This window comes from Vanellus vanellus, assembly GCF_965231255.1.
Source record: "Vanellus vanellus genome assembly, chromosome: 3".
Lineage (NCBI taxonomy): Eukaryota > Metazoa > Chordata > Aves > Charadriiformes > Charadriidae > Vanellus > Vanellus vanellus.
In genome coordinates this window covers 69,912,338-69,936,865 of record NC_138907.1, presented here as the reverse complement: position 1 = coordinate 69,936,865, position 24,528 = coordinate 69,912,338, and the positions used below count along the sequence as shown (strand labels likewise).

The 24,528-nt window shown below is 41.0% G+C and overlaps 1 protein-coding gene across 1 annotated transcript in view; it reads left to right on the top strand.

Moving 5' to 3' along the window:
- The window catches only part of NCOA7 (nuclear receptor coactivator 7), an 80,370-nt gene that overhangs the window by 20,947 nt on the left and 34,895 nt on the right, over positions 1-24,528 (top strand). Inside the window, exon 5 of the mRNA XM_082480444.1 lies at positions 8,397-8,650. Coding sequence (XP_082336570.1) covers positions 8,397-8,650 — 254 coding nt within the window. The remainder of the gene's footprint in view (positions 1-8,396; positions 8,651-24,528) is intronic.

The following is a 24,528-nucleotide window of genomic DNA, read 5'->3' as shown; positions in this document are numbered from 1 at the left end:
CTTTTACTCTTCCGATTCTCTCCCCCAGCCAAATTGAGGCAATGAACGAGTGGCTGCATGGTTCAAGTTGCCAGCTGGGGTTAAACCACGACACTGCTGCACTCACCATGCTTTATCTCTGACGGGGGCCAGTCAGAGATGCTTAAGAACAAAAAAAAAGAAAGTGAATGCATGCAGGGATCCTTCATGAATGTGCCCATAGGTGTACAGGCTTCTAGCAGTTTGCGGTGTAGGTACCTGCTGAGCAGAAAATTAAAAAAGACTGTATCCTTGTGTCTTGGTTCTCCGTAGCCTCTCATGGGCCCTGCCATGCTGAATTTTCATAGATGCTTTTTGTACCTGTTTATGTCTTTGGAAAACACAGCATGCCTGAGCTATTTGCTTTTAGCTGCATTTCACCTTCTCTGAAAGTATTTTGTGAAAGAATTTAATGTGGTGCCCTTGGTACTTCTCATACAAGAAATACTAAAATACCATTCCCTGAGGTTTTTTCCTGGAGGTGGGTTCCAGCTATGTGATCGCTGCACAATGTATGGCACATTTCCCATGGATTTTGTTTTAAGTGATCGTTGATTTCCATCTTCTGTTTTATCACTTTGTTGTAAATGTCTATTGCCCTTTGAGTCACTAAGCACTAAATTTCCTTCTGACTGCTTTCAGTCAGTTTAATCACTAATAAAACTGCTGCTTGTATTATAAGGGAAGTTTGGTAGCTGTCTTCGAGTACCTAAAGGGGGCCTACAGGAAAGATGGGGAGGGACTCTTTATCTGGGAGTGTAGTGATAAGATGAGAGGTAACAGTTTTATACTGAAAGAGTGTAGATTTAGAGTAGATAATAGGAAGAAACTCTTTGCTGTCAGAGTAGTGAGGCACTGGAAAAGGTTGCCCAGAGAAGTTGTGGATGCCCCATCCCTGGAGGTGTTCAAGGCCAGGCTGGATGGGGCGTCGAGTAACGTGGTCTAGTGGGAGGTTGGAACTAGACGATCTTCAAGGTCCGTTTCAACACAAACCATTCTGTGATTACCTGATGTGAGAAAGTGGGTGTGCAGTGACGACTGTATGGAGCAGTACACATCTCCTACAGCTCTCCATGTACCCTGTTGTCATCTTTCTTCTTTTGGGTCGTTCTCAGTTACTAATTTAAAAGGGCCTTCCTCTTTTTCATGGAAGTTGGGTTTCTTGAAGAGTCTTCAACTGAGGCGGTGAGGGAGGAGTTTATCAAAGTTTTGGGGAAAACTAGAGATGTGTTTCAGCCAGCCTGATTACCATGTGCTTATTGTCCTTGTCAGATAATCTTTAATATGGTGTGACTCTCCTGTACAGGATCCATGTAGCTTCCCTGTAACTTCCTCCTTTGCCATATAACTGCAGTTCCCTTTTTCTTACAGTTTAAGGTAGCTGATGTCAAGGGAAATGGTGGCTCGGGAGCAGCTGAAGCCCAGCACCAGCTGAAGGTGAGGGGGCAATGCTGTTTCTCCCTAGCCAGGGCTTTGGTGCAGGGAGAGTGTCTTGCTGAGCCACTTCAAGAAGAATTTGTTGCATGTGTAGGAGCGGTTTGGAATGATTAATGAACACCACAGTGGGAGAAAGTATTTGGCATCGTTAGCAAAGAAGAGGAGGAGCAGGATGGGAGTGTGGTAAGAGTCTGGCTGGTACTATGGTGTGGGTTTAACTGAACGAGCCTGTTAAATGAACTTCAGGCAGAGTTAAGGGAGTCATCTGAAGGGAGGGATTTCTTCATTTAGCCTTCTGCCTAAAGCTGTTATTTGAGAGCCTGCAGTAACTGAGGTGGTAAGAGAAGGAATTAAATAGATGTCTAAATCAAACAAAACAGCTTTCCAAAATCCTTTCCCTATGGAAAAGATTTTATTAAATTGTTGTCATGGTAATGGAGTGCTGAATACACCAGAAGCTCTTCTGCTAAGTAAACAGAAAAGATGGGGATACTTTTTGCCTTTGAAAATAGAAAGTTTATTAAGCTGTGTGGGAACACTGTATTCTTAAATTTAAGAAAATAAAAACTTTATGACAGCTCAAAACTCTCAAGTTTTAACCTGGGAAATGGTAATGTTGCTTTTTTCCCCAAAAGTAAGCATAAGAGGGTTTAAGTGGGATATTTAAAATTCCCTGATATCACTCAGAAGAATGGGGGGAGAAAATAACATATTTTCATTTAATCAAAGAACTTTTTTTCTATCAGAAGGTTACAATGTCTTTAAAATTCTGGAACAGCTTTACTACAAATCCTTCTCCCCGCACCACATTACAGATGATGAAACAGAGGTATAGAGTAACTTGTTACTGTTTTTGTAAGTTAATGGCAATATCAGGAAGAAAACAGGCATACCCTGCTTATCAGGACAGCACTTTACTCTTTGGATCATGCCAACTCTTGAGCATTGCTGATGACTGACCATGTGTGAAACCTGGTTCTGGTATTTGTTGTAAATTAGTAACAGGAGTTCCAATAAAAGTGGAAATTTCCAGCTTTGACCTGTGCTACTAAGATCAGAGCTTTCTGTAGTTGCTGTTTGACATTTGGAATGACCGGGGTACGGACACTTTTCGGAGTCTGCAACCACCATACTGCAACAATGCTGTTGTCCTTGATAACTGTTTCATAGGTTTTTTCCCTCTGCAGTTAATTTTTAAGTCTGTCATAAAAAAAAATAAAAAATCATTACCTCCCTTATTTTTGCCTTAATAGTCTGTTTTAATATAAACATACAGCCTTGTGGCTTGCTCGTTTCCAAAACAGGATGCATACCAGCCTGAGGTGGCTGGTGTTTCATGGAGTGTGCTTTCTTGCAGGGTGGATGCTGTTTAGTTTTAGGAAGGTTTCTCACTGAGGATGAAAGGTTTTGTATTCATTTCTGTTGTGAAGTGAAAGTAGCCACACTGAGGAAGTCGGGAGTGAAGCCTTACGGTCTGGCAAGCAGTCTGACTTCCTTCGGCTTTGCAAACAGTAATGATTTATTTTGTCTGAGATTGCTTATTTGTCAGGTTTCATCAGGGGGGATGAGAGCACAGCCATGCCCAGAGCTGGCTGAGTCGTGCTGGCACCGAGCTAGGTGAAGGTGAAATGGATGATATGTGTGGGCTGGAATAGAATAGCAGACTAGGATCAGACCAGTGGGTACCTAACGGGGATTTTTACTCTAAGTTTTCTATATGTAGGGGTTGTTTTAATGTCATGAATTTGATTTATTTAGCTGTTCTGGATGGGTGGAGAAAGGCATGTAGGGTACAAAGAAATTAGTACATATTATATTGAGTGCAGATATTTAAATTAAGATGAAAATGGTTAATTCTGAATGAAATAATTGGGATGTATGTCATTTATATACAAAGTAAATTAACAGGATTTTTGGTGGGAATAAAACAGATTAAAATGTTTGAAGTGTTTTAAAGTGCTAATCTTATTGCATATATGCATAAATGGATTAAAAAAACACTGTTTGTAGAACATGATCTGTTTGTGCTGTGCAGGATGTTAAGCTGATTGCATGCCAGATATCAAGGCACATTTTAAAGGATGCACATTGTGGAAAATTTCCCAAAAGGAAAACTGTGTCAGCTTCAAGATAAAATGAAGATTTCTTCTCCCTTCCCCCTTCTTGTTTTATTTTTTTGGAGGGCCGCTTTGTTAGATGCTTTTGTTTCTAAAGCAAGAGCTGTCCACGCTCTATGATTTTTATTAATCAAATACATCATAAAAATCATGCCTTGTTGTCCTACAAATTTTTTAGAACATCCTATGACATGGACTTAGTGCTCTTTGCCTGGGATTAATTACTGTGTATCAAATGAGGTCCTGTTCAATTGTTTGTTAGGCGTCTCTGTTGAATAAGTGTTAACCAAAACCAAATTGATTTTCTAGAAAAAAATTGTCAGATTTCCATTTCTTTATTGTCTCAGTGTCAGAGCTGCACAGCTTTACTGGTTGCTTGTATTCTTCTAGTGAAAGTTGTGCAGATAATATCACCCCTTCTTTCTCTGGTCAGGTTTCTTTTTACACTAACCGCCTACCTTGTTAGTGTAATGGGAAATTCAGGCTGTTTTATTCTAAAAAATTGAGATTTCTTTGCCTTTTGTAGGCAGTCAAATAGAATCGGGTCTGGAAGATGAAGTAGGACATTTCTTGAAATCTTTCCTAGCTCTTTTCCTGTAAGTCAGTGTCCAAGCTATTAAGCAGTCAGTTGCAAATTAATTTAAGTGAGCACTGCTGATCTTGTATTTTTAGCTGCCTGCTTACTCTGAAATTATGTCAATTTCAGGTCGTTAGTCTTTACTAAATGTTGTGAGAATGGTCATTGTGTTGCAGAAAGTTTCTGCTCCCTGTTCTCTGTAGGATAGATGCCTGAAAGATCTCTGCAGCCAAGTCATAGTGCCCATGAAGAACCAGTTTCTCTGATTCTCATGGGACTCACTGGAAAAGCCTCCATGCCATCTGTTGTGCACAGTAACAGACTGAAGACTTTTACTGGAAAACTCTGTATTTGGACAGACTTAGAAAATGGCTTATCATTTATTGCTCAGAAAACATTTTGAGGAGCTGTAAAAGGATGCCTCAGTATAAATTCAGAAGAAATGCTTTGCCTGTCAGAACCAATTAACTTAAAAAATGTTATCTGGCGTCTAAATGAAATTACAGATGTGTAAGACTCTTTCATCAGAAACCAGAGTGTTTTTGCAGATAAGCTGTTTGTTTCTTCTACCCTCCCTTTTTCTTTCCTTCCTTCCCCCAGCAACTTTCCTAGGGAAACACAACATATCCATTGAGTCTGATACTGAAAAACAAACATCTTCTGCAGTAACACCTTATCTATTCACTGGGAAAGGTGCATATGGTTTTGCCTGAAAGGCTGCGTTAGTTGCAAAACCTGACACTGGTCAAACTGACAAGTTTCATTTATGTATTTATTTGGCCTTCAGCTCCCTTTTGCTGTCATAACCATTAGGACAAGACTGAACATTAGTTTTATTCAGTTTTAAAACTGAACGGAGCCACTCGAAATACTCCAAAGTAGTTGATAAAGGAAGTAATTTGACAAAGTGTTCTTAAATCCATCTTCCATGGCAAGCCTTGCTGTGAAGGGCAGCAAATAATTGAGAGCTGGGAGAAAAGCTGATGAGACTCAGCCTCAAACTTCTTCAGGAGGTGATGGGTTTGAAATCTGCGTGGGAAAGGGACTGGCAGCTGGTGTGAGTGCCCAGTCTGCTTTGCTGGGATGTGCAGGTCAGTGAGAGAGAAGGGGAAGCGCAGGCTGAAGGGAGTGCCTCAAGGGGATGGAGTTTTGTTTAAGATGATGTAAACCCTCCAACTGTGCTTTTCACAGCCCAATCTCTGCTGCGCCATACCAGTGTGTGTTAATAACGAATTGCCTTGTGTATACAGGATTTTGTATTTGCTTTACTAAGAGAGTGCACCTAATGTCAAAAAGCATAATAAATTTGAGGCTCCTGTTATGGTTTTAAATGCTGTTTAAGGCTCGTTTTGGTTCTTGGGGTTATTATAGTCAAGGTTTTTCGAGAATGAGTGGAGGGTTTTGGGTAATTTTAGACAGGCTTTAGAGATCTTTAAAGTAGCATCTTCCAAGCAGGGATCATAACCCCAGGCAGAGTTGCAGTATCTCCGAGTCCTGTGATGAATGTCACGCATATTTGGTCCTCATCTGGTTATTTTTTCTAGTGCCAAAGTAGCTGCTTTGAGAGTTGGATGGTCATTGCCTTGAAACAGAGCAGTGGGTAGGAGGAGTAGGCTTGGCACTATCTGGTACCCTGAAGCCTGGTATGAGGAAGGAATAGAAATTATGGAGTGCCCAGATTCTTGACCACTCTTACCTGAAAAGTGTCTGTGGCACTGTCAATTCGGAGCAGCAGGAGTGTACTGGGGATACTGTAGGTTCTCAGTGGGCTGTAGTATGTGGGAATCAGGCAAGATTAAATACTATGAGGAGAAGCATCAGTCTGTTAGTTATGTTGCAGTCAGTCAGTTCAGACAGTCGCTTCTGCTTTCCTCTTTTCTGTCACTAAAGTTCTGTTTTAGCTCTTTATTCTTAAAGTTGCCTGGGGCAAATTTGAAAACTCAGGTTCAAATGAGTATGTTTTAAGGAAAAGCTGACAGAAGCTGTTAGTATCATCATGAGGACTGTTGACCTCTAGAGAGGTTTTTCTCTTTATTCTCTTTTTCTTCCTCCCCAAAGAGGTTCTATGTTTCCATTAGCAGCTTTTTTTGTTGTTTTGAGATACTACATTTATACTACAGAAAGCTTCCTTAACAGTTTGTGGTCAAAACAAATAGACTAGGAATCTGAGGACAGAAGTCTCTGATGCAGTGTGAGTAGAAATGGGGCTGCCAGTGGGTGCTTGGCAGTTCTCATCTACTGAAGCAGATGATTTGGATACCCTGTGATATGCACGCGTGCAGGATGATTGTTGAGTCACTAGGGTAAAACGTCAGGAATGTGTCTCATTTACAAGTCTGGAATCAAGTACAACTGTGGTAAGGGTATGCCATTTCAGTGTAGAGGGCTGCTTTGCAAAGATTTCTGCCAAGGCTAAATATAAACATTTTGTATGCAATGTGACTGTAATATTTAGTGGTTGCTACAGCAGCCTTTGATCAGGACTGTGGCTTATTAGTCAAAAATAAGCTTCCTTTACATATGCAAATTTTCATTAGTCTAAACAAAATACTTCATTTGTTATATAGATGTATTCTATTCACTTTTATAAATACCTGTTGGTTTTCATATGTAGTCAGGACCTAATCTGTAAAGTTTCACACACACTAAATCCCTTTTGCTGTGCAGAGCATGAACTGTTGTCTTACAAATCAGTGGGTTTGAATGAACGGGGAACCACAGCGTCGTCACTGAGTTGGCTGCAGAATGTGAATCTCCTACCGTTATGTTTTGGGGGGCATTTAAGAAATACGTATACGTGTGTGTGGTAGACACAGTCTTTGCAAGACAATCTTCTGAAATGTTTCAGTGGAAGGTATTGGTCACATGTGGTCTGGGAAACTGACCCTTCTCAGAAGGTCTCAAGCTGGATATTCTGAACTTGGGAACTGGTTTTAATGGTGTGTAGCCTGAAATATCTTACTATAGTTCTCAAATGCTCTGTGCATTTATTTTTATGTTGGAACCTGAAAAAATACAATAATAGCATATAAATATAAAAGGTGGAAGGAAGAATCTCTGAAATTCCTGCATTATATTAATACCTTAATACATTAAGTTTTCCCTTACGTAAATTACTGCTGTGAGATCATATAACCTTTTGTCATTTGTGGTGACTCATTGATTGTCTGTATTTTCTATGCATAATTCTTCCTGTGCATGTAACAAAGTTTTTAGCATCAACAAGATTAATATACTACTCCGTTCCTTAGGTACCTTGTAACTAAAAGTTAATGTACTAGAAAGAAGGATCATTAGATAGATTAGGTTTTTGTGTGTGATATGTGTGAGTGGTTCTTAACCGAGGACTATTTTAGTGGTGCTGACCCTCAGCCTGTAAAGTTAGCCTTTGCTCTCACTAAGCTAAGTCAGTGCTAAAGATGGTGATTTAGCAGAAAATTCTGTATTAGGATTCCTGAAGCATCTTTCTCACTTGTGCTGTGCTTTAAGGAGTCTTCTAAAAAGAAAATACTCTTGTTGCTATAGTGATAAGTTGGAATATTTATAGGCAGCTCGTTAAGATTTCTCTGAGAAGAGCTATAGCAGCTGGGAGATGTTCCCACACAAGCAGTTTGCGGCCACATCGGTCGCGTTGGGGAGGGAGCTGCTGGGTGTCACTTGGAGTACCAGGTGGTATGGGTTGTGCAAGAACAGACGTGGGGTAGCATGGGTGGTCACTGGGAGATAACCTTGGACAAAATGGAAAGAAATAACAAGTTTTTATCAAAACAAGTAGCTTCATAAATCAGGAGCAGTTGACTATGAAATTGTTATGTTAGCTGTTGCATTATAATACATTATGATCTAAGGTTTTATTTTATCCTAAGCTTCATCTTGAAAGCATGATTCAGTATCTTGTTTCTATGTTTAAATATATGATGGTTTAAGACAAACCAACTTTTTGATGTTTTTTGTTTCTTTTTCCCCATTCTCCTCCTCAGTAAACAACAGTAAAAACTTTATTACCTCTATTATCTTTTTTGTTATTCTTGAGAAGATATCCTTGAGATGATGATAATGATGATTGAAGAGCATGCTGTAGGATAATTTTAGTTACCACGTTACTGATGCAAAGTGTGTGGCTTTCACTGAGTTGTAAGGAATTCTGATATTAAATTACTTTTTTAAAAATCAAGTTAGCAAGTGAGTTCACTTGTCTATAGAGGTTGGCTGCATCTTAATGTTGTGGGTTTTTTCTTCATGCATAGTTTGAAAAAGAAAAGGCAAGCCAAACAAAACACCGAGACTGTCTCTGCCAATTCCCCTGGATCTCCTGTTTCCAGAACACCTTCTGAGAAAGATGATGAAAGTAAAGTTATTTTGGAGCAAATCAGTTCCTCTGAAGACAACTGTAAATTTGCTGGGGAAAAGGAAACTGTTCCAGACAAAGAAAAGAAAAAGAAAAAATACAATCAACTGAAAGACATCAGACGCACAGAACTTAAAAGATACTATAGTACTGGTGAGTTATCTTTGTGCTATAGTATTTTGAAATATGTTAATGTACTTTTTCTCATATTCTATAGGCCTTCCTTAAAGGGATAATTGACTTTGTATATGCCTCCCGTAAAAACAAACAAAATTATGTAGTTCTGCATATCATCTGCTTCTAACTGTAACCTTGCAGTTCTTAAAAAATATGTATTTCTTGTTTCTCAGTTCTAAAATTCAGTGTTATTATAGGAAACAGTTAAGTTTAATTTTGCATTTTATTTTATTTAAGATTTGTCTTCAGTGTTTTATGGTGTTGGGGTTCAGGTTTTTTTGGTGGGGTTGTTTCATAAATTTTTGTATACTGTTTAAGACTTCAGTCTTAATTCATATTCATTTTGTCTGTTGAAGTGTGAACAGGTAAGTAAATGAACTATGTATTTTTAAACAAAGGGCCTGTGTGCTGAAACTTTTTTCGCCCCCCCCCAACTATATCAGTACATCAGTTAATCAAAAATATATTTTTTAGATATATTTTTGCAAGTAATTCAGAAAAAAATCAGTTTGTGCATAAATATGAGAAGTCATACACACATCTGTTTGCAGTTCTGGATTGTAATTTGTTAGATACTCTTAAGTAATTTTAGATGTGGTGTATGAAATCCTTCTCCTTCCAAATTTTCTCTTGCTATTTTATAGGAATGATCTTTTAGATTAAGAGAGCTCTGGTTCCATCTTGGAAGGAATCCTTTTTTTAGAGAGAAGGCAGGCAACAGAAAATTGTAGATATCCTAGAAGATTTCTTTGCTGCTCACAGAGTGTGCATAAATGGCTGCCTCCTAAGAAGGAGTTCTCATTAGGATAAGGAAATGAATCAGCAGTAAAAATGTTATGTGTTGACTGGCACAAACAGACTAGTTCACACCTGAAGCTTCTCTTTTATGAGGCAACACAGGCCTTACCAAAAAGAAGATAAATCTTGGGGTAATGTTTCCGGGCAAGCTGAAGAGTTTACAGTGATTTATTCATCAGTCTGCAATTTTTGGCAGGTTTAAATCTGATGAGATCAACAATCTGGGAACTAAATGAAAACTTGCATCTCTCTGAAGTTCTGACCACACTGTTTTTGAAATAAAGTCTGTGGAAGGCAAACTGGAGAATTGTTAATGAACCTGTGAACTCTTTCTGTTTTGTTAGTATGCTAGTTAAAAAAAACAAAAAAAAACAAAAAAAAACAAACAAACAAACAAAAAAAAAAAACCACTAAACAAAACAAACACACCAAAAAAGTCCTGTTGCATTCCTTGTAAAGTGCTTCTGCTAAGAGCAGCAATTTATTGTTGGTTTGTACCTAAAGGAATTTGGGTGTTTTTTTTTTTTTAGGTAGCTGAGTTTTGTTTCTCTAGTGTTTCAGTAGTTTTGTGAAAAATGCTTCAACAGCTGGCACTTGCGGTGGAAAGATGGGGGAGAAGGGGGACAATGGCATCCCTTCCCCCCCTCCCCCCCCTCTCTCTCTCTCACTCTGAAGAGTGCTGCAGAGATGGTGAAGGAGAACTTAAAGCTCTCTGGGTTGTCTTTGGCTTGTGATCCAACAGTCAATACAAACTCAGGTTTTACTGATGTTTGTTTCATAAGCGTTCCCATGTTTTGTGTGGACTGACTGGTGTTGTTGCAGGGGTGACCTCAAACGCTGCTGGCTGTCACATGGGTGTGCAAAGCTTCTGGGTTCTGCAGAAATACAGAATTTCTGTTGAGAAATACAAGAATTAATGCTGCTGTTGAGCTGAGCACAGACCCAACTGATAAAATCCATAGAGAGAGAGAAACCCCTTTGTTATTTAAAAGCCTGCTTTCGGTTGTTCCTAAATAAAGACTTTTACCCAACTGGAGCATCGAAATTGTGGAAGTGAAAGTTTGGAGAGAGATGGAAAATAGTTGATTGTGAAACAAGTGCAATAGCTCCATGTTCCTTATGCAATTCTGGAAGTAATTTCAGGGGAATTGTTAGTTGCCATAGTATTAGTATGCATATTTTACACCTGCCTTCATCCACTGCAGCTATAGCTGGCAGTGGTTACCTGCTTAGCTGTTTGTTACTGATGCTCTCCTGAAAGCTGCCACCTTCGCTAACATCCTGAGCAGTTTGAGAGCTCTCCCGACACCCATAGCAGCCAGTACGAACTGGACTTGTTTAGATAGTTAGCCTTCACCTGGGTGCAGCAGAGGACAAAACCATCCGTCTTGCTGAGCTGAGTTCTGCTGGAAGGTGTGCATCCAGCAGTTCCCTGCTGGAAGATGTGTTAGCTGCAGTAGTGGGAAGGTGCTGCCAAATCTATAAAGACTTTGTTTTTTAATTGTTGATACACTTTTGTGTGAAACTGCCTCAGGGGTGTTATCCATGCATATACATCTGTCTTCATTATTTAACATTATGGATGCATATACCTCATTCTTTTTTTTCCTTCCACATGACTTTTTCCCTCTGAGTTGTCCCTTTATAGATGTTTCTGAGGTGCTCTGACTAAAATAGTCTCTCTCTCTTACTTATGGTTAAGTATTTTTCTGAGTATGTTTGCACAGGGGCTTGGGGGTTTTGTTTGGTAGTTGTTTTCTTCCAATTACCCAGCTTTGACTTAATGTCTAGAACTTTTAAGAAAATCTGATACAGGAATTACTAATTCTTTTTCTAAATTCTTTCTTCACTTTGCCAAAATGCTTGGTTTTCATAGTCAAAAGAAAGGTGCGTTAGATGTAGCAACAGTCTTGCTGATTCTCATCTGTGTGTTGATACAATGATGCAAACAAACTTTATTTTGTGGCTTAATGGAGGTCCTGTTAGAAGCTGCTTTGAGCCTGGAAGGGTTGTGTCTGTCAGTCTAACAGAATGAAGACCCCTGTCCTCTGAATAATCTCCTTTTCATACTTCACAGGACTGTAAATCCTTCTTTGTTGTTCTAAGATAAACAAGGGAGGAACATAACATCTCTCTTTAATTTGTTCCTTGCACACGATGTCTCTTCATTAGAAACTTGTGAATGCGTTTGCCTTTATGAATTCATAAATTCTGACAGTGACATCCTTAGTATTTCACTTTGAATGTCGTTCCTTTTAATAGATGTGTGCAAGGGCTGGTACTATGTCAGGAGGATTTTGTTGGCTCAGTAAATCCCCCTTCTCTGGTAGGAAGACTGTCACACAGTTTCTGAAGGCTGTGGGGATCTGGAGGTGCTGGTGCTCCCTGCTACACCTTGTAGAAAAGAGAGTGGTTAAAAGACTTTTCTTACTCTTTGAAGATGGAAGCCCAGTGATGGAGCGAGGAGCTCCTCACCTGGTATCCACCAAGTGCCGTGCTGCGTTAATGCCTGCAGCCGGCGGGTGGCATCGCCGAGCCGAGGAGGAGGGGTTGCGGCTCCTGCACCCTCTAGAAAGGGAACCGCAGCATGCCTCTCCCCAAACAAGGTTGTTCCGGACAGCATACCTGCTGGCACTGTGGTGGCACTATTACAAATAACCTAGCGGTATGAGGTATTGATCACTTCTCTTGAGACACTGCTAAGTGGCTGAACAGATCCCCCTGCCAGAAGGTTTCTCCTGTGTAACCTCATATTTTCCTTTTCTCTTAGCGCTTGTGTGGTTTTTCATTGGCTCTGTAATTCTGGAATATATTTGTACCATTCAGTCTCCAAATCTCTAAGACAAGGGCATATATAGCCTTTGTTTTCCTGTCTAAAACAACAGAGGCTCTGATACTGCTTGTTTTCCTTTTCTGAGGACCAGTGGAAATAATGCTCCTTTTTCCTTATTTTTGCTTCATCTCTTGGCTTATGTGACAGTCAGCTGCTTATCTTTGTCGTCTTACCCTTTCTGCTGTTGTTGCTGCTGTAATCTTCTTTCGGACTTCCAAGGATGTGTCTGTCTAGCACAGTGCAATGGTTGCATAGGCACCCTGGCTGCTATACCCAGTGCCCAGGATGTTCTCCCCTTCTTGAAATAACCTGATTGACCTACTTCTGCAGCTTGGCTGCTTAGTTCGGATGTACTTTCTGTGGGAAGCCTGCTTTGTTGGAAGATGTTGACTTGCTAAGCGTCAATTATTTTTTTCTCTTCTTTTCTCATTGTTTTCCTTTTTTTTCCCCCACATGTCATGGTCTGTAAAACACTTTCACAAACACAAGGTGAGCTGCAGGAACCCAGCACTGAAACTGGTGCTTCCAGGCTGTTATAGTTCATTGACTCTAGGGCAGGATGCACTGGGACAGACTTGTTAGGTGGATTCCTGTGAAACTAGGAAACTGGGATTCCTGTCAGAAGTTGCTAAAATGGATGAAGATGGCCATTTGTGTTTTACCACTGAAGACACTGAAACAGGAAAAAGGGTGACCTTGTGAAAGCAGGCAGTGTAAAAACGGTGCAAATTAGGATCAAGCACGATCCTCTGAATTTTTTCCATATATTTATTCCAGCACGATGTAATATGTCTTTTTTCCAGATGTGCAGAATATTCCCAGATTGCACTGGTTTTGCTTGAAATCATGAGTGGTCAGCATATGTGAGGAATTGGGCTCCGTTTAAAAAAAATGTATCAAAGAAAAGTTTGGTTTAGATGACTTGTCCTATATCACACAGTGGATTTTATTTTGCTGATAAAATTAAGTTAACTAGCTTCTCATTCTGCGCTCTAATTATAAAGCCATCCTTTCTCATTCACTGTACAGTGTTCAATTTACGCAGCAAGCCAGTAGGAGATGAGACTAGCAAAACCTTCTCTTACTGTGGCTCTGATTTGTGTCCAAAACAAGCAGGAGTCCTAAACACTGTGACATGACTCCTGAGAGGGGAAAAATGGTATGTGCCCATTTAATGAGATGATATATTGTACGTTGAATGGGAGTTGCCAGAGCATCTTCCGAGTCAGAAAACTGATGCTGTTTTGACTTGTCCTCCCTGCCATTACTCAGGCAGGGAACAACACAAGATCAGCGTGGCGTGCGTGCAGTTACCAAGCCTCTGAATGTTCTGGTTATCTGGCCAAGAGTAAATGTTAGTAAATAAAACAGAGAGAGCACAGCAATTTTCATCACCCATAATGTGCTGAGATTTGCCGACTAGCACAGAATCAGCAGAGGCAGCTCCAACGATACCGGCATACTTACTTTGTTTCAAAGTTGAAAGTTGCTTGTAATGCAGGGAAGTTTATAGAGAATTTAAATTTAATAAAAAGGTAGGAAACTTACTGAACCCACTTTGCATAATAGTTTCTAATAGGTCATTTGCTAAATAGGCTTAATCTGAAGTGGACTTTTCAGTATGTATTGAGTTGAAAATTGAGACTTCTTCCTGCTAATGAGTCCTGGTTTTGTCTTTACTGCCTGGCATGATTATTCAACAGTAGGATGCAGTTGAGGACTGAATTTAAAGTGCTATTCATAAAAAGGTAGACTGCATTTTATAAAATAAGAAAATCCGTGTAAGTTCTTGCTGGTAGTTAGCTAACTGTAATCAGCCCTAATCTCTGGGGGCTTGATTTGGTCAGCCCTATACATGTAGCAAAGTACTTTGTATTCTGAGTAATCCAAGTGATTTACAAACTGGACTACTCAGTGTTGTGTGAAGTTAATACAATGGTAAGAGGAACAGTATCTGAATTTTCCCAAGTTCTGAGACCTTGCTTTAGCCTTTGTGTTTCAGGTTGGCTTCAGAGAGCAAAAATGACAGTAGATGTAAGGGTGGGTGAAAAGTGAAATAAATTTTCTTTCAAAGTCAAGTTCTCAAAATTAAAGCAGCGGAGGAAGAAATTAATTTGGTTGTAACTGCTTGCGTAGAATAATGAGGGGTTTAGAATAACTTACATATAAGTTTAAACTGGATGTAGTTGGCAGTGGCTGTTTGGGAAGCTTCAGGCACTTGTTATATTAGCATCAGTTGCTGAAACCATGTGGAAAGAATGAGGTGGACGAATGACTGAAAGGCAGCTGGTTTCAGATCACTTGTTTTGGAATAAGAACAAATTATCTCAAATCCCAGAGGATAGGTGTTAAGGCCACCAGGTTATATCCAAGCTGGGTTGTTAATTGGTGTTTACTAGAAACTGTTGCATGTGGAAGGGATGCCTTGTTTGCAGGCAGGAGAATTTGATCTGAGCAGTAAGTACCAGAAATGATGCTGTTAGGACTTCTGAAAATCTGGATGGAAACTTCTTAACACTGCTTGAGCTCCCCATGTGTGGAATCCTCTTCTAATTCTCATCTTGATGGATAAGCTCCTGTTTGTAAAACTAAGTAAAAGACACAAATAAGCGAAACTTGGCGTTTTGTATGTAATTCTTAGGTATTGCCTATCAATGCATAAGTTGTCTCAAAACCTGTAGTTAAGAGAGAAGAGTGAGCTGTTTTTAAGTCTGCTGTTAGATGGAGGAGAGCTATATGGATATATAAAACCAAATTTGAATGAAAACTGTGTCCAGTAACATAAATAAATTTCTGAATGGTGTTAAGACCAAAAGAGCAACTAACAATGATTTTAGCTCATTACGTGATGCTAGCAGTTGAATTTTCAGTAATTTTCTGGTGTGCATCTGGGCAGTGGGGAGTTATACTGAGTTATGTGAATTGATTGGTAATTTGGGCACAGGCAAATTACATGTTTTAAAGGTAGGTTGTAGAACAAAGATTTTCAGGATAAGAAAAATCTGAAAAATTACTTGGGGTGCTTGATGTGCATATTTACCTGGGCATAAATTTGCAGAGCGTTACTTTGGAGGAAAAAAAGTAGTACAGGTACTTGGAAGGTACCTGCAAGAGAGTAATGGAAATTACAGTGTGACTGGTGCTGAATCACTGCATCCCAGCCTGGGGTCCATGATTCAAGGCCAAAGAAGTGCTAGAGGGTCCATAGGAATGGCTGTGATGTTTCAGACCAGGGTCCATTTAGTGCATTGTTCTCCCACAAAGGCTGCACCTGAATGTCTGGGGAAGATTAAGAACACAGTGAACTTTGTAAAATTATTCACGCACGTTCCCCCATCCTTTGATGATTTTCAGCTGTTGGGGAACTTCTGAGCTGCTTGTAGTTTGTGCACTTAGGGATTGTTCTTCCATATGCTTCCCTTGTCTCTCCCTGGGCCTGTGCAGGTTTCTATGATATCTTTTGGTAAAGAGTGTACAGGTTTGCTCCCATTTGCATAAAGAGCAGTCTTGTTCCTGCTGGCTTTGTTTGGTGGTTACTGGTTCTTGTAGAAGAAACTGTACAGTCAATCCCTACTCACCATCTGCAAGCCTCCTAGGATTATTTTGTGTGTGTGTGTGTGTGTGTGTAAACTTCTCTCTATAAAACACCCCTCTTCCGTCATTTCCTTTCCAGGCTAAAGAGTTTCGGCATTCCTTACCTGTAAGCTGTTTTGTGGCTTGGATTGGCTTGTCCTTGTTACCCTTCTCTGAACCTCCAGGACCCAGGATGCTGGGACAGGGGATGTCTGACTGACTCCCTGTAGCTTGCTGCAGATCTCTCTGCCCACAGGGAAGAGGCAGAATATCCTTTTTGTAGTTTCAGACTTTACATTTGCAAGATTTTTATCTCTTTAAGGCAGGAATATTCATAAGCCAAGTACATAAGGAGCACGAGATAGTGCATTTGAAATCGTATTGCAAATCTTTTGGTCTCCAAGCAGAGGCGTGATGGAGTCACTCTCAGGGAGTCTGCATAACTCAAGCCTGGTATCCTCAAGGCAGGCTTTTAATTTCTCTTCTTCAACAAGTTCCCATATTGTGCTTGAAATACTCTGTTGGAAGGTAACCTAAATTCTCTGAAAAGCAGAACTCCTTTCCACCTGCATTTAAATAACAATAAGAAGTTAAGCCGGATCTTTTTAAATTTGTAACACTCTTGCTCCCGGCTTTCCACACCAACGTTTCCTTACGTCTTGTCACCCTGTTGTGATGTCTGTCATGTGACTCGTCAGGTTGCGCTTGGGGTCAGTAGCATGTATAAACTGAGTTGCTCTTTTTTTATGGCTCCTGAGGATCTGTGTGATGAAGTGCTGGCAGTCAGCAACACATCAGATGCTGATGTCACCTCTGTACACAAAAATAGGGCATGTGTCCCATATCTTTAGAGTCTTTGTGATTTTCGTCTATATTTTTAACCTGTGACCTTGCAATCACCAACCAATAGACAAGGCAGTACAACATGTGATTTGAAGAGATGTTGTCCTGGTCAACTTATATGTCATAGCTTTCCTAGGCAAGCTGCTTGTGTGTTCAAGCAGCAAAATGAATGAAGGAAAACAGCATGTGTAGTGTTAACAGTTTTCTAAAATGAGCATATCTTCTTTTGTGTAAGTATTCCTTCCCTCAGCCCTTTTCTGTTGACAGGCTGATTTTCCTCATTCTGTATTGTCTTTCAGTCCTGGATATAGTGGATAGTCAGAGATTTTATGGTCGTACTTTTGTGATAGATGCATTTAGGTAATGACACTTACCTGAATGGGGTCACAGGAAGTGCTGTCTGTCAGGTCACAGAAAGACCAGTGGGCAGCCTCCCATCTACCCGTGTCCTAAATGCTCCTGACGCTTACTTACACCCAAAGCGAACAAAAATTCACTGAGCAGTCTTTTTCTGCATCCCCTCATTTCTTGACATAATCACTGACCCTTTTTACCTTCACCTTTGTATAAGAAACCTGTAGCGAACTCCCATTGTGACCATATTCTTCCCAGGGTGTGCTTTCATAAATAGTTTAAGCCAATCTAAGGTGTCCACACTGCTGCTAAAAGAGGGGTCAGTACTGGGACCCATGGTGTTCAACGTCTTTGTCAGAGACATGTACAGTGGGATTGAGTGCACCCTCAGCAACTTTGCCAATGATACCAAGCTCTTTGGAGAGGTAGACACACTGGAGGGGAGGGATGCCATCCAGAGGGATCTGGACAGGCAGGAGAGGTGGGCCCAAGCCAACCTCATGCAGTTCAACAAGGCCAAGTGCAAGGTCCTACGTCTGTGTCGGGGCAACCCCAAGCACAAATACAGACTCAGCAGGGAATGGCTGGAGAGCAGCCCTGAGGAGAAGGACCTGGGTGTGCTGATTGACGAGAAGCTCAACATGAGCCAGCAGTGTGCAATCACAGCCCAGAAGGCCAACCGTATCCTGGGCTGCATCAAAAGAAGTGTGGCCAGCAGGTCAAGGGAGATGATTCTGCCCCTCTACTTCCACTCTTGTGAGACCCTACCTGGAGTACTGCATCTAGCTCTGGAGTCCCCAGTATAAGTCCCACCTGCTGGAGCATGTCCAGAGGAGAGCTACGAGGATGATCCGAGGGCTGGAGCACCTCTCCTATGAGGAGAGGCTGAAAGAGTTGGAGCTGTTCAGCCTGGAGAAGAGAAGGCTCCGGGGAGATCTTATTGTGGCTTTCCAGTACCTTAAGAGGGCCAACAGGAGAGCTGGGGAAAGACTTTTTACTAGGGCATGTAGCGATAGGATGAGGGGAATGGCTTTAAAGTGGAAGAGGGCAGGTTCAGATTAAACATTAGGAAGAATTTTTTCACTTTGAGGGTGGTAAGGCACTGGACCAGGTCGCCCAGAGAAATTGTTGAGGCCCCATCCCCAGAGGTGTTTAAGGCCAGGCTGGATGTGGCTTTGAGCAACCTGGTCTTGTGGGAGGTGTCCTTGCCTGTGGCAGAGTGGTTGGAACTACATGATCTTCAAGGTCCCTTCCAACTCTAAACCATTCTATGATTCTATATACTGCGCTTCCTCCTCCTGAGCCCAGCTGGCTGGTTTCAGTCCCGGCTTTCAGCTGTCACCAGCCCAGAGAGTTAGGAGCTGCTTTGCCTAGGCTGGTATCTGGTGACCTCAGCCAATGCAGGGCTGGTGGCAGGAACACATGTGGGAAGAAGATTGGTGCATTTGCCCTTTTTGGCAGCAGCTTCATTGTAGATTGGTTTATGATGCTCGTGGAGCTGTGCTCAAATCCAGCATTGCTCCAGAGGGACTAATGTTGAGTCTGTTTTCAGGGGGAGCTGCACAGGGTCATGTGCATTAAGCCCTTGACACTGCCAAAGTAAATTCGTTGAAGAAATTAGTTAAACGTGTGAAAGAGTTGATTTTTAAGCATTGCTTAATCTGAAAAGTGTATCTGGTGTTTTTTTCGGGGGGGAGGGGAACCAACCAACCAAACCCAAAACCACAGAAAATTTGCAGTTTGAATTATACGTTGGGGATTTTTACTGTTTCTTAATGGAAATCTTTGCTGCTTCTCATTCCCACCATTTTGTTTCTTAACTTAACTTGAATGAACTCCATCCAGCAGAGGCCTGAGAAAGGCAGTGTGAAAACTTTCCTTCCTGTACGTGGATTTTCATCAGTAACTGAAAACAGGATATAGAATTTGCACAAAAATTGAGTTCCTGACCACACAGTTAGATACCAAGTGTCTGAAAAGCTTGTCCAAGCAAGTGACAGAAAATAAGATCGACCTTTTGTATCTAATCTAAGGATATGTGTGGCTTTCTTCTTGCAGTTCCCAGTAACACAGCATATTTCTGTAGTACGTTCACAGCTTGATATGCTTCAGCTGTGCTTGATCTGGTTTATGAGTTGATAGCACAAATATCTGCATGGAGTATACATCTGCAGGTGACCAGCTCAGCCAGAAAAGCTCTTTCATGTGCAGTGGATAACAGGGGAAAATGTTATCCAAGGGAGCACTTACCAGGTACTTTATTACTGTCTTTATCAAATTGAAAATGTAAAGGGTTTTCCCCCTGATTTTAAAGAAAACCAAGCAAAGTAATTTGTTCTATTTTTTTTTCATGTAATTCCCCTTGCTATTTTTTGGAGTATAGACTTCTCTTTTAAGTCCATGGTGACTGTTGCAATGTGGTAGGACAGCTAAGACCCTACTGGCTGATAAATCTGCCAAAGCACAACATTCATTTTGTCTTGCAGCTCCATCTGGTTTTATCAGTGCACCCAAGAGGGCCTTTCTTCCTACGCAAATGCACAAGGAGAGCCGGATGTTTTAGAGGTAGACTGTCAAACACAGGGATCTAAAGGTAGATTGAATGATCTTGAACTAGACACTGGAAGAAATGATGATAGATGGTATGAACAGCTTCTAATCTTGAGTAAAGCCGAACTCTGGATTACACACTGTGTAATTACTTCCCTGATAGCTGTAGACCTCATGGATGGTAGCTATTTAATCTGCCCTTAGGCAGTAGACATCTATTGCTTGCAGAAATTCTTTTGTGTGGCTGATAAATGTGGTTCATGAAGTTTTGCTCTGAAGGAGGATAAAGAACTTAGCTGAAGATGTGGTATTTGGCAGCTGACAATAGTTAATCTAAGGTGGTGTTGATGTGAAGTAGGACTTTGGTCTGTTTTGTGGGTAGCTCAGGTGAACAATGTGCTCCCAAGCCTGTCTTACGTAGGCTGTTGGAGGTTGGTGAAATAGCAGTGGGGAGACAGTTGCTAGTGGTAAAGGAAAAGTAGGTCAGGAAGAGTCCACAGTTTTGATGACACCATGAAATAGATTTCCAGAGTGTGTGAGAACAAGCTCCTGTTACAGAAATTGTGATCACTTCCTGTTGTTACAGGCATGTCAGTATTTCACTGTGACTGTTCAGGGCCAGAATAAATATGTACAAGTACTTCCACAGTAAGTGTGGTTAATCATGTATGCAAAATGCAGGAGAGCACTTACAAATATTTTCACATCTGAATTTTTCCTGATCTGAAGTGGATTTCCTTTTGAATGTCACACTTAAAGCTTTGTGTAACAAGATCTCCTTTTGTTTCACCACAGCTTTGTCTATACACAGGAGTGTGCAGAAGGACACCTGGCTGTGGAATGGAAGGCTAAAATTATCACATGTCTTTGTATCCAGACAGCATCAGTGGGAACTAAAAACATATATCAGACATAGGACTGATAATGAAGAGAGAAAACAATTAATTGTCCCGTTTGAAAGGAAATAATAGAGTTAGGACCTGGATTTACCACCCAGCTGCTTCAGCTGTGATGGGGCTGGTATTTTTTTTCAGACACTCCCACCCTTCCTCATTCCTGTCCCCTTACTCTCCCCCTGCCCTGTCCCTTCTTTCACGCTCTCATCCTCACTGGTGACACCAAGCTTGGTTAAATGCCACCTTGCCCTGGGAGGATTAGGCAGGTTGGGATGGGGTGAGGTTAGTGTAGGATGAGCAGAAGCTAAAGCTAGCGAACTATTTACTGTTTTAAAGCATAATCCAAAAAATTAAGCTTCCCAGAAGCGAGGAACTGAAAACTCATTTTTATACAATAATATGGATAGATTCAAATTACACGCTGTTGCATTTTGAAGTAGTGTTGCTCAGGCTAGAACCTCACATATGAATGTAGTTCATGGTGAAGAGCACTCTATAAAATGTATGAAAAGGTGATAGGAGCAAGATTAATTCTGCTGTTACGATGTATGACTTGTAATTCAGTAATGCTTATATTACTGGTTTATTCATGGTACTAGAGGACCTGCTTATATCTTGGATGTTGTTCTCTGCTATAGTAACAGTCATAATTTCTTAGAGATAGTAATTGTGTATAATTCCTTATAGAGACTCAACTGGTCAAGCTCCATTTGAAAATAATTGGGGGCTTCCTTCCTTCTTACACCTGTTACTCCTCCTTACCGCTCTCTTGTCAACCAACTTATTTGTTGCTAAAACTTACTGATTTTATGCCATCTGAATCTTTCAGGTTGACTCTCTCTGTCTTTAATAAATAAGTTTCATATGTCTAAAATTATTTTATTCTTAAAATTTTTTCCTTAAAGTGTCCCAGGCTAGATTTAGACTATGTCCATATGTCTGGTGACTATAGTTTTCGTAGGCAATAGTTTCAAAGTGCAGCTGAGTGCTATGACGAGCTTGATGTTCCACAATGTGAATTAAAACCTTGCGACTGATGAACAGGGAGGTCCTGTGCTTCCTCCCACTGCTCAAAACTACTTTTTTTTTTTTTCCTTCCTCTGAGCTGACACTGGCATTTATCTGACCACAAGGTAAGATGAGTCAATTCACTAGACCAATGAAGGAAAAAAAAAAAAAAATAATTGATTATTTTTATCAGTTGACTCGTTTCCCTGTGGGATCAGATGAGAGCCAGAGTCCAAGGTAGAAAGAGATGTGAGGAGAGAACAGCTCCTCTAGTCTTAGGAGCTATTAATTTGGCTTATGACACCATACCCCTGTGTCTGCCCTGAAGAAGAATTGGGTGTTACTGTCACTGCTGAAGAAGGTGAGATTGAAGGAATACAGAGCACAGAAACTGTGCGTTTCTTTGTGGTCTAACTATAAATCTTTTGAAACTTCTGTCTTGGATATCTTTGGATAATTGTACTGCATTACACAAGAATTTTTTTCTGCAGTTTTCTACAATTAACAACTGTTAGTTGTTTGCTCAGTCTCAATATGTATTTCACCCTTGTGTAAGGGGTGTTCAGTTGTGTCTGCAAGAACTTCGCTTACAGAAGCATTCCAGTTGCCTCACGGGCACTTGGTTAAAAAATTATATGAACTGTTCCCCAAAACGTGACTAGCAGAAATTAGACTTTTTTCTTACCTGTTTTCCTTTCACGTCTTGAAACATGAACCACTCTCTCCTTTGGAGAGATGCTCAGGATAATTACATTTCTGTACGTTACATTCCTTAGGGACATACAAAACTATTTCTTGAAATCTAACCAGCTGTTTAAAAACAGTCTCAGTGTGTGTTACAGTTCTGCCTGAAATCCAAAAGGGAATGTGATCTTTGTTTTGATCCACAGACAGCTGAAGATGATGTTTGCTCATGCACCCCGTCTATCTCAGAGAGGCTTAGGACACAAAACATTTGCACTGTGTAGGACATTTTCCCCAGCACAAAAGAAAAGCATGTGTAACTAGTTTACTTAAGGGTAAAGAAAGATAGATCATTGCAGCTGGGAGCTGTTGTCCTATCCAGCTGATAAATATCTTAACTTGGTCCTAATGTATATTTAGCAGCAAAGCCCGATCCTGAAAAGTGCGTTTGTGGTCCCAAAGACTTCTCTGATTTTTCCACGTATATTCACTACTCTATCAGAAGCTTGTTACCTCCCACAATAGCCTTGTCTTGCCTATTTTTTGGCTACAAGGACCCCCCACTCCCGTCTTTGTTTTCTCTCCTTCCTTCTTCGCCATGACTCCAAATATTCACATTGGCTGCTTTGGACCTGGAAAAAGGTGGGAGAGAGCTCCCTGAGAGTCACTCATCTCCCCTTTTCCCATCACAAGTTTCACTGGAGCTGGAGGCAGAGGCTGTCCTGCCAGTCAGCATCCCCTGTTAGTAGAGGATTGATTGCGCAGTCTCCGTCAACAAGGCACATGCATCTAAAATGGCTTGCTTTACCGGCTTGCTGCGCTTTGGCAAACATCATCATAACCTATTTTTTAAGTACTGGTCTCTACCCGCAGAAGTATGTCTGTTTTCTGTCTGACATGAGGTTATCAGTTGATCTGAATCCTTCCTGTGTCTTCAGACAGCACCTAGAATGAATGCCAGGAACCACCCGCCTCTGCCTTTACTGGACATCCTGTGCACGTCCTCTTGGGTCACAACACTTTGCATCCTCTCCTTTAAACTTCCCTTCTGACCATAGCGTTCAATATGGAGAGTCTTCTAGTCACCCCTCTTCAGTGCTTCTTTCGGGGTGCCCAACAATCGCGGCTTCAGCAATACTCTAGTTTCAGTACATTTTAACTGCTGCCATATCGTTTTCCAGCTGAGATTAAGTTAAAGCACTGGACTGTTGGCTGCATCTCGCTGTTTCTTTATAATAATGTAAAGATAATGTGTCAAATTTTCCTTGACAGGTGGAGTGCATGAACTACCTCCCTCTGAAATTGAGTGATGGGGTTTTGTTTTGTTTTGTTTTCCCTTTTCTTAAGCCTCAGCAACCTTTTAAAGTAGATCTTTCCTCCCCTCAGTTTTCAAGCAGATCCTCACAAAGGATGAAGCAGCGTTTGAATGCAGCAACACGTCTTGCCATCTTAAACACGAGAGCTGCTTAGCTGCCTGGAGCTGGGCACTCTTAGTGTGAGCACTCATCACACCTGTGCTGTCCCTGCAGGGCTTGTGTCTCTTGCTCTGTGTCCATCTCGTTCAAGTGCCAATGATACTGCTCTGGACAGTGTTTCCTTGCAAGGCTCCTGGTGGGAGGAACCCTGCTGCAGGGAGGTCCTTCGCCCTTGCTCAGCTGGAGGGCTTTCTGGGTGTGCAGGTCCCTCTGTGTGTCCCATTGTCCCATGTGTCTGTGCATCCCCATTACCCAAGTGTGGGTGCTGTCTGTCCTCCAGCCCTGTGCACAGCTGCAGGGGAAGGATGGCAATAGGTCATCTGTTGCTTTGGCTGTGGTGGGAAAGGGTCACTTCATGTTTTCGTGCGGCATATTCAGGTGGTAATAAACTGTTAAACATGTAACCTAGCATTGCTTTGTGCCTCTGCAAAGGAGCTAAATCCATGTTTTGGGGAGGGAGGAGTAAATAAAGTGGGAATTTAAGTTCCTTGAAAATACTTGCAGGTTTTCATGTAGAAGCTGCAGGATATGAATATTGCATGAGTATCAGTAGCTAAATTCTTCTTTAAATGTGCCTTAAAATACCTCCTCCATTTATAGCAAGAAGGAAGTTACTACCTTTTTTATATTGGTTCTTTGAACTGCTTGTCATCTTTGTTGGGGCCCTGTGTTTTCTGGTGATTTCTTTATACCTTTGAAAGACTTGCTTAGAAAATAACTAGTGGACAATCACAATCAACTTTTATTGAGAGCAGTTGTTCAAAGCATAGATATTTCAGAGTTATGTCCCTGGATTTGTATTGATCAGGGAATTGCTATTCTCCTATGGCAGAAGTTTCA